The sequence below is a fragment of the Polypterus senegalus genome, chromosome 1 (genome assembly GCF_016835505.1).
Source record: "Polypterus senegalus isolate Bchr_013 chromosome 1, ASM1683550v1, whole genome shotgun sequence".
Taxonomy (NCBI): Eukaryota; Metazoa; Chordata; class Cladistia; order Polypteriformes; family Polypteridae; genus Polypterus; species Polypterus senegalus.
In genome coordinates, this window is record NC_053154.1 from 229530996 (window position 1) to 229542176 (window position 11181).

General features: G+C 36.6%; 1 protein-coding gene across 1 annotated transcript in view; it reads right to left on the reverse strand.

Annotated features, from left to right (window-relative positions):
* Positions 1-9884, reverse strand: part of c1h10orf90 (chromosome 1 C10orf90 homolog) — a 286251-nt gene extending 276367 nt beyond the window's left edge. Inside the window, exon 1 of the mRNA XM_039770097.1 lies at positions 9803-9884. Coding sequence (XP_039626031.1) covers positions 9803-9877 — 75 coding nt within the window. The 5' untranslated portion in view covers positions 9878-9884. The remainder of the gene's footprint in view (positions 1-9802) is intronic.
* Positions 9885-11181: the final 1297 nt, after the last annotated feature.

An 11181-nucleotide genomic window follows, 5' to 3' on the forward strand; every position in this document is an offset into this window, starting at 1 on the left:
AAGGAAATGCCTTCTAAATAGGCAATCCCAAAAGCAAACACAATGACAAAATAAAACCCAAAATCAAAAAACAGGGCAAAGGTTTAAAAATTCAGGTAATCACAAAAGCACAGAATAAACACTAGAGATAACTCATCACACCACAGGGGCATCCACAATTGATTACAAGGGACTACATGTTGTCCCCACCTCTTGGGAGACCACCAACAAAATAAATGGCACATAAAAGAAGATACATAGGTACAAAGAAACCATATGACCAACACATGTAACAACACAAACAAAGGAGTAAAAAACGAAAAAAACAGACATAAAATATAACAACCAAAAATTCAGCCAAGAAATAGAAAGATAGAGAGCAGCCTCAGCCAAAGCAGATCACATGCTTCAGCCTGAGGCAGAGACTAAGACAGACACAGGCCCTACTCTGCATGATACTGGAGTTATGGAAGCCCATTAGCTGAACAAACTTAATATAGCTAAAATATTTTTAATTTAATTGTTATTCATTTCAGAGTATTCCTGTAGTTATTAATAAATCATTTTTGTAAAAAGATCATGTATTAAAAAATCAACAATCAAAGATTGAAAGTAGAAGTGTTGTGGTCCTACCTGACATTCAGTTACAGTATACTGCTGGTTTGCAAATATTCATAATTGGAGACAATGAAACAAAGAAGAAAGTGCCTGGTTGTTCTTTCTGTAGCTCTAATCTATGCTAAGGTCATAAGTAACTATTGGTAATTTACTTTTAATCAAATTGTATTTCACTTACTCAAAATATGGAACAAATGTAGAAAACACTTAGGAAAAGACAATGCTGTCTGCTACTCCACCAGAGAATAACTTTGCATTTGAGATTTTCCTCAGTTACACAGTATTTAAATTTTAGAAGTCATTAAGCATCTCAACCTTCAAAGGTTTTTATACTGATAATGTGTTTGCTCCTTTTGATTATCTCTGTTGTAAATTTAGGAATGAAAAATAACTTAATGAGAAGAAAATTGGAACCATTTCCAGACATTATAATTTATTGTCACAAAGTCTGCTGCTAGACCTTCTTCAGCAATACTAAGAAAGAGACCTTTCTATCAATATGTCAGACACAGAGACAATTCAATAATTCACAACATTCGTTTTTAACCATTTTGTGCAATACACACTGTAATTCAGAAAATCTTACACCAGAAATTATTTAAAACATCATACAATCCTAATATAGAATCCTAATGCACCTTTCATAACTCAAATGGGAAAGTGATACATTATCTTATGTTCTCAATGTCTTCATTTTTTTCTCACTGAAACTTACGTTTGATTGTGATATTGTAACACTTCTTTTGTAATGGATATGTTGGTACAAATATAATTTTAAAATAAAAGAAGTAAAGTATGTCATATGCTTTGATTTTAAGTGTGTTCACATATGAAGCAGAAAGCACCTATTGCAATAGCCATGTCTGTCTGTCCATCTGTCTGCATGAAACACCTGAGTGAAGCTGGCTCAATTTTGTTTTTATTTTTGGGCACTTATTCTTCAGCAAAATGTATTCCATGTTCTTTGAGATATGTTGAACAGATCACACTGTCTGCAGTTTCAAAACTTCAAAATATCACATTGAAAACCATTAACAAATTTGCGAGCTTATCTGCCTTAAAACAAACAAACCTTCTGTGCAACTTCAACTACAAATTAGTTTACCGTTTTAATTTTACCCTGACGTTGGTTACACCAGCTAGTATATTTTAGATATTTTAATCTTTTCACCTGTAATAGACACTACTGAAGGCAAACAGATCCAAGTACAATATAAGTTACTGAAACAAGGTAGGAACTTGCTGTCACTGAAACATCAGCATGCATCTTCCTCCTCCCGATGCTTTAAGTCATAACAGGTAAGTTAAATGATCTTACTAGTCATAAAAAAATAAAATGTAAAAAAGGAAAACAAAGGATCATCTGCATATGAATGAAGTTCCTTGTGGCATGTAAAGCGTTGTGCAGAGAACAAACACATTTTTACTCAGTACTATTTACCTTACACTAAAACAAGTTCACAGCTCCTTTATCTGCACATTATAATGATCCAGTATTTCACTAAGAAATTTACTAGGGTGGACAGATTCCCAAGTGACATGGACAATCCCAGTCAATGTGTCCTGATAAATAACAAAATTATGCAAATATTTGAACTGACTGCCCATCTAATAAACCATTGCTCCACTAAAACAAAAATACAATGTATTTAGAAGAGCAAGAAAAACTCTAAGGGGGACACCTAATACCCCCCTTACCCACCTTCTTCAATGTAATATATGTATGCTAGTGCAATCAATACTCATGACAGTGAAAGTGTACTTAAAAATTTGTGTTATATTTGAACAGCATCATAAGGACAACCAAGGAGCACATAAAAAGATAGTACTCCCATTTATTTGTTCACATGTCAAGCAATGTATGGAATCTTATCTGTTTATTTGTGAAATTATTTTGTTTTTCCTATGCCTTAATTCCTCTTTGATGATGATGAGATAAAGCAAGTGTGGAACGAGCCCCAGACACAGATGGATAGACATGTTGAAAAGCACCACCACACGTTTATTTACACTATATATTTACAAATAAAGTGCCATACAACCCACAAACTCCCCCAAAGTCCAGGCCTCACACTGCCTCTCTCTTTCTTCAGGCCACCTCTTTGCCTCTCCTCCCGAGTTCTGTCCTTCTCCTCTCCCGACTCCAGCCATCGAGTGGTGGTTTCTGGCTCCCTTTTATCAGGCACCCGGAAGTGCTCCAGGTGGTTAATTGCTGGTGTCCAGCTGCACTTCCAGGTGTGGCGAAGCCAGTGCCCAAAAGGGGCCAGTCAGTCCTGTTGCAGCACCCCCTGGCGGCCCCTTTTATACACACCCGGATGTGGTCCAGGTGCCATCCCGGTGTGGCGGAAGTACCGGCTCTGCATCCGGAAGCATTTTGGGTGTCCCTGATCCTCTTCTCCCCAGCACTTCCGGGTGTGGCGGAAGTGCTGAGGTCCAGTGCTCCATAGGCACCTTTGCGCCACCCTGGCGGTGACCACGGGCCCCTACAGGGCTGAGCTTCAAAGCTCTGTACCCATGGTCCCCAAAGCCACCAGGGCGGTCGCCCCCTCGTGGTCTGGAGGAGGCGCAAGCCCTCCTCCGGTCCTCCTGGGCGTCCCGGCTGTGTAACAGCCCCAGTCACTTGCCACACAGACATTAAACAAATCACGGTGGACTCTCATGCTGTACAAGTGTCCCGGTTTTGGACTTTGGAAATTTAGTCACCCTATAATTTACCATCAGTGTCATATTCACTTGATATCTATAATAAAGTTTGTTATTTCCTAACATTTTTCTAATTGAATAGCTTTGAAAATTACAGCAGCCAGACATGATCAAGCAAAGAAGGAATTGATTATAAAGTTGTTTTTTTTTAATTTAGGTTATGTTAATTGCCAGTTGCTAATCGTCACTGTGTGTGAATATGGGGTATGAGTGTACATGTGTTTATGTGCGTGTGTTAGTGGCCAATGTGATGGATTAGCCTGTCCAGGTCTAATTTCAGCCTTTTATCCAGTCCTGGTGAGATATACTTTGGCTCCCGCCTCCCTCAAATGGATTGAGAAGGTTCTAGAACCCACCCACTGAACTCAATCCATTGAGGGATACAGTACTTGCACAGCCCTCAACCACACCTGAATGTTACACCATGCAAAAACTTTCAAAATTGTTTATTAAGCAAGTTGCCTCTTCACAAAATTCTAACGGAAAACTTGAAAGACTGAGATGTAATTCTCTTCTGTCAAAGTTGTTGTGTTCTTATTAAAACAGTTAATTCATTTGGGCCCTTCATACTAAGAATTCTCCTCAACAGTACTAAAGCTGTGGAATCAGCATAAACATACTGTGTTTGGGCCAAATTTGTATGTAAACTTAAATAGGAAAAACTACATTGTTTTTTACATTTATACACTACTTTAAAGGCTTCTTCATCTCACAGTGTATATTTTTTTTTAAGATTCATTATATAGTATATTTTGAGCTTTCCAAAATCAAATGCATATTCCACACATAAGATGAAAATTTCACTGAAATGTAGTGCCAGTATTCATGTGTGGAAAATGCCTGTGTAAACAGCAATGAGGACCAAGTTACTGGTAATTCTTCATAACTTTGTCTCCTGTCTTCTTTCTTGGTTGAGTTTTAAGATTTTCCGTGCAGCTTGACTGTCTTTTAGCGAACATTACACTAAATGTAACTGCAAAACTCCTTCACCCAACACCCCTCCTGAGAACTATGAAAGCGTCTTTTCAGACATTTTCCAAATCACACACACTTTTTAATAACCTAAGATGGACTCAGCCGCTGCTCCAAGCTATAATATATAAAGTTTGATGCTTCATACTTAATGACCTTTTATTGAAGTGTAGTATTGGCTAGCATTTGATTGTACTGCTGTTTAGAGTCTGTGAAAATATATAAAGTAAATAAAAACAAGTACTCTAAAATTACTTTTTCTGGCCCTATTTCAAAGACATTTCTTAGACTATTTCAAATCTATAAGTGCTCTGTTCCCATCCATCCATTTTCTGTGCCCTCCATCACCATTAAGAGTATTTTTGTAGACTATGTTTTGTTTATCTACATGCTGCAAAAGCACAGTGTGTATTGTTTATGTGTCCTTACAGTTATTATGTAATGAAAATGTCTGTTTGGTATTAATTAATCATCATTTGATAAAAAAATTGTCAACGCAAAAAACTTTAAAAGGGGTTACAACATCCAAACCTCTACGTAGTTACAAGAATTATGAGAGCACATAGAAGTAATTGGATTTAAAAGCATTGATTTCAATTCACTTTGCTGTTGCAGGGGGGATAGCAATACCGTACTATACTTGATCTGGCATTCTAGTTTTGAATCCCAGGTCTGATTGCTGTCTCTGTTAAATTTTCATTTATGTATTTTTCTTATTCTCCCTTTTTCCTCCCATATCTCAAAGGCACAAGTGTTAGATTAATTGATCTGATCTGAATTAGCCCAATGGGTGTGTAAATGATGGTGTCCTGTGATAGACTGGTGATTTCTACAGGGCTGATTCCTGCCTTGCACTCAGAGCCTCCAAGACACACTAGGATTGACATGCTATGTTAAATTATGTTGTGAAATGTAATACCACCTATAGGGATTATTCTTTATAAAATATATCCAATTATTAGATTATAGGCACTAATGACTATCACTTCATGCATATCATTTAATAATTTTCAAACTCTCTTTGTCAACAGGGTTTTGGGTGTGCTTATTTTGGAAGCACTGTGTTTAAAGTAAAAACTGTCTCTAGATAAGGCATGCAAATAGTTGAAAATGGCAATATATCCATTTTTTCTTGCTGGCTTTTATTCATTATTAACTTGTTGGGTCTTACCATAAATTTTACAATTAGGAGAAACTCTCCTAATTGCTCCTCTTCCTTCTTTAAGAGACTGAGGGGGACAAACAGGGCAAAACATCACATTTATTTAATTATGTCTCACTTTACATGAGACACCAGAAACATTTACCATATATACTCGCATTTAAGTTCTCCTGCTGCATTTTACCATATAATTTCCAGTATTTTATAATGTTGGTCATATAAGTCGAATATGGAAAACTCACACTATTACGATATGCTAGCACCCACCTGAGAGAGTAACCACAGAGTACACTGCCTTTTTTTCTATGTATTTTGCCTACGTGACCACATGGTAACACCCAAACTATTCTGAAGTGACATTTGCATTGTTTTGTGTTTTTTGTGTCTCACACCCTCAAACTCCTTTATCGCAAGAACATCCCTTATCAACGATGGAGCATTCGATCAGAAGAAAATGTGAAGCTGTTTTTAACTTAAAAGTCATTGAAGTGGCGAAAGAAATTGATAACTACACTGCAGCAACAAAATTCAATGTGTCCGAGAAACTGGTGCAAGATTAGAGGAAGCAAGAAGATGTAAAAAAAAAAAAAATTTAAGTGTCGTATTTTTGAACGGGCATATAAATCGGAGTCTGATTTTATGATCAATTGTTCAGTTTTCATGACCCTGCTTACTGTATATGTAAAAACAGATATTAATTTGGAACTTTGTGAAAGCTTACTCAGGTTCAGTATTTTGTAAACAGAATACAGAATGCTACAAGACATAATGAAAATGGAGGAAGACTAACTTAACAGTTAATTATAAAATTCTGAAGGAAAATATAACTAAGTACAATGCAGCGGTGCAATCTGAGACATGGTCTTATTTTAGTAAAATTGTAAAGGATATATTGCAGGAATCAATAGTTTAATAATAATTAGTCTTACACCATCCACCTCTATTTTTGATTCCTATTCTATCAAATGTCTTCAAAGAAATTTCCCACATGTTAATTGATGATGTATTAAACATTGTAAATTGTTCACTAGCCTCTGGTGTTTTCCCAGATTTATTTAAAATTTTATGGGTTAAGCCTCACCTAAAAAAGCATTCCCTTGACCCCTCTGTCCTAGATCAATTTAGAACCATGTCTGATCTTCCTTTTGTTTGAAAACATTTGAAAAAGTGGTATTTTTACAATTAGATGACTACTTAAATAAACACTCTATACTAGATCATTTCCTATCAGGCTTTAGATTTAACTATAGCACAGAAACTGTCTTAGTAAAAATAGTTAATGTGCTATGACTAAATATCGATGCAAATAGTACATTAGTCCTCATTCTCCTAAAACTGAGTGTAGCATTTAATGCATTAGATTGCAAGACTGCCATTAATACACTTTAAAATTGGGCCAATCCAATGCAGCTTTAAATGGGTTTGAATCGTATCCAGCAGAGACAAGTCTCTTTTAAGTCTTGATGACTGTGTAACATTAAGTGTGGCCTCCTACAAGGACCAGTTCTAGGTTGCGCTGCTCACCTTACATGTTCTCTTTAGGCCAGATCATCTAAAAACACAATGTGAATTACTACAGCTATACAGATGACACACAGCTTTATTTATCCATAGCCCCAGATGATCCAACGGCACTAGACTCTCTGACAGACTGCCTAAACAATGGCAGTTGTCATTTAAAAAAATTAAATGAAGATAAAAATAAACTTCTTCTTCTCAGCTACATTAAAAAATGTAGAAATTTAAAAAAAGTTAGTAAAAGTAAAAATATGCAGAAAATCTGAGGTTAAAAAATCTTGTAGTTATTTTAGATTTAGTCCTTAATTTTAAATCTTATATGAATTAAGTTACCTGAATTTCATTCTTTAATTTAGGAAATACAGTAATAGTTCATTGCTTTATGTCTTTAGAGGATGCAAAAATGTTGATACATGCATTTATCTTTAGCTGTTTAGATTACTGCAATGCACCCTTAACAGGTCTGACAAAAATATTTAAATGGATTATAATTGCTTCAAAATGTATCTGTGAGAATCCTAAATGAATATAAGAAATCTGACCACATTGCACCATTATGAATGTCTTTACGCTGACTGCCTGTGTCTTTCAGAAGCAATCATGAAATACTGTTAATTGCTTACATGGCTTTGAATAATCTTACACTTTTGTGTATCTTAGAATGTTTGTCCCTTTATATTTCTAATCGTAACCATAGATTCTCAAATTCTGTTTTGTTTGCTGTTTCGAGAGGAAAACATAAAAGAATTGATGAGACTGGCTTTAGTTTTCTATTCTCCATAAACATGGAATAATCTACCTACAGAGGCACGTCAGGTCAGGATCATGTTGGTTAAACCAGGGGTATCAAACTCCAGTCCTGGAGGGCCGCAGTGGGTACAGGTTTTCATTCTAACCACCTTCTTAATTAGTGACCTGTTTTTGCTGCTGATTAACTTTTGCCTTAGTTTTAATTAACTCCACTCAGACCCCTTAGTTCCTTCTTTTTCCTTAATTAGCAGCCAAACAATAATGTGACACAAAACAAACAAACAGGTGACCAGGTAACCACAATATCTGAACATAAAGAAAAGTGATGGTCTTGGTAAGGTTGATCTCTCAGGTCAATAATCAGAAACAGAAAATCAACAGTTTGGGAAATGTGTGCTGTGGCAAAATGAGAGCAGAAGCAGCAAGCTGTGGAATTTAACAACAGGTTTAATTAACAGCCAGAATTAGCTTCTCATTAAGGAACTGGTTGGAGTGAAATCAGTTGGAGTTTGAAGCCCCAATTTAGCTGGTCATCTGTTGGCTCATTTTACGTCTCATTTCTGTTTGACTGTGATTTAATGAAGAAAATAATCAATTGAGAGGACTGAATCCTTAAAAACAGGGCTATTAAAATGAAGGGAAGATTAGTTAATTAGCAGCTAAAACTGGTGAACTGTTAGAATGAAAACCTGCAGCCCTCCAGGCCCGGAGTTTGACACCCGTGATTTAAACCATATCTTAAAAACGTTCTTTTCTAATCTGGGTTTTTGTTAAATTTGGGACTAGTCACATTGTCTTTTGTTTTCTGTCGTCAATTTACTGGCCCTGTGTCATCACCATCTGGACAAAATTCCCTGAGGCTGATAGAAGAAATAACTACACTGACGTCCTGTCCTTGATGACATCTGCACTGTTTGACTCTTATTTTTTTAAATTATTCTTTTTTTGTATATTAAATATACAATAGAATGCCCAGTGGGGCCTGGGTGGACTTTTGGTTGCAGAACCCCAAAGGTTTTTCCTGATTTAATTTTTTTTTTTGCCCCCTCACTGACTATCTGTCACTTAATATAATTTGTTTATTGGTCTTCTATGTTTCCACTTTACTACCACTTGTAAGGCACCTTGAATTATACTTTGTGTTAGAATATACTATATACAGTAACTAAATGATGTTATTGTTGTTATTTTTCATACATTATTTTTGTTAATTGACTGTTAAATTGTATCACAGGTATGACACATGAAGAGTCATAGCTAACAACAAAGGTTTCACGATTACCTCATTAAAGATGTTTTAGTTTTGTCAAAGTATAATGTGTATTTTTTGTATTGTAAAAAAAGGCTAATCCTTATTTAATGGTAAAATATCTTTACTTACCTTATAGTAAAAGGTATTTGCATCTTAATAGTGCATTATGTTACACTTATGTCCAGCTTTCATAAACTGCTAGAAGTGAAATGTTTTAATAATGTGACATGCTTTGTAATGTGTTCAATTTAAATGTTTTGGCTATCTTGTCTTTTATATATTTACAGTCATGATAAAGACGTTGAAGAGTGGGGAGCATTTTATTTACTCGATTATCTCCCTCTTCAAGGTCATGCCATGCATAAACCACAGGTCAAACTGAAAGTCTCCAATTAACCTAACACACACATCTTTGTGATGTGGGAGAAAAGGTTCAGTCTTCACAGAAAATAGCTTAGTGTGTTTGTATTAAACACATTTTCATTTCAGTAACCGTTATTAAATAGAATGACTTAGGTGGAAAATGGGCAGGCGCATATAAAGAAGGTTTGAAAGACTGATGGAAATGGCGAAGTAGCTAGCATGGCCATTCAAGGGCCTCACGCGTGCGGTTAAGTAGTTTTTTTGGAATTCCCTTATAATGTGAACAATTGGCTTCTGAATTCTGTGTTTATTATCCTTACTTCAAGTTGCCCCTGGTACCCTCAAGAGTATAGTTTGATGTTGAAATGAAACAGCTATGCTGAATTCAGCATTTTCAAGAATGTTTTTGCAAGGCATTCTTATTTGTTTTTTAAAACGTACCTCTGACGCTGCATAGCTTCTGGAATGTTTTTGTGATACTTTACCTTCATGTTCTCCAAATAACAATTCCAAGTCTTGCTGTTTCTGTGTGAAGCTGTCTGTGTCTGGAACAGCTGCATGTCCTTCAGTCAACCCTGCATATTTGGCTAAAGCTACTGGTTGTCTGGATAATGATCAACTAACAGAAGGCCTGAAATGTGGTGGAAACAAAATAAAGGTGGACTGTTACATACAGTACATGAAACCTGTTTTACATTTTCTTATAGTATATGAAGACAAAACTTACAAATTATTAAAATAAGGTAGCATTGTGGTACGGTGGTAAGCACAGCTGCCTCACAGCTCTAGGAGTCTGTGTTTGAATCCCAATCAGGTCACTGTCTGTGTGGAGCTTGCATGTTCTCTCAATGTCTGTGTGGGTTTTCCCCAAGTACTCTGGCTTTCCTTCAGCCGAAAGAAGAAGAAGACGATTCTGGCTTTCCTTCCAAACCCCGCAGATAAGTTATGCTAAATAGCAAATTGAAACTTTTATGAGTGGAATTTGTGCTTGATCCAGTGTTGTCAGTACCCATCTTGGACCCAGTACTGCTGGCACAGGCTGCAGCTCTTCACGACCATGAAGAAACTAGAACTGAGAGTTGATTGAATCAGTACAGCTCCAAATGTGAGTGAGTAGTAAGATACAAAGACTAAGCTGTCCCAAAATGCTGTGTGAAGAGGCTTATCATAAACAGGCAATTAAACATTAAAAGACTGACTGTAGTGTGGTTGGTCATGCAGAGCTCATTCCTGACCTTGGCAACAAAAATTGAGAAGCCTCATCTGGCTCGTTCTATTGTGGAAAAAGCCACCCTCGCCCCAGTAACCTCTTGCCAAATGAATACCTCTTAACTTCATATGGTATATATCCTCATTTCTTTTTTCATTATGATAGTTACAAGAAGTCTATCCAGCTACCATCAGCCATGAGGCAGGAGCAAATCCTGGACAGAATGGTGGTCTATCACAGGCAGGGCACGCTCATGAGCTGATCCACACACTCAGGCTGTGCATGATGAGAGGTGGGAGGACTGACTATTGGAGGCCATCTTCTATTTATTTAATTTGTACAGAAGAATGATAGTACTGGGGTGGAGAGAAGGAGTCCTACACTGACTGATCATTAACACTTTTCTGCAAAGTAGGGAAAAAAAGCAAAACGACTGTAACCCCTCCATATTTCTAAACTTATTCTGTTACAAGGCTATAGTGATCCACAGCCTACCTTAGCAGCACAGGGCTTCTGTTTCTTGATGTTGAGATTCACCGAAAATCTTAATCCCTCTAACCCTCCCAGAAAATGTCCTGCAGATGGCCACGCCTGCATTGCTTTTTTTCCATGACAGTTGCTGCACATTAAATGTAAGAAGTGGGAAAAGTTGGC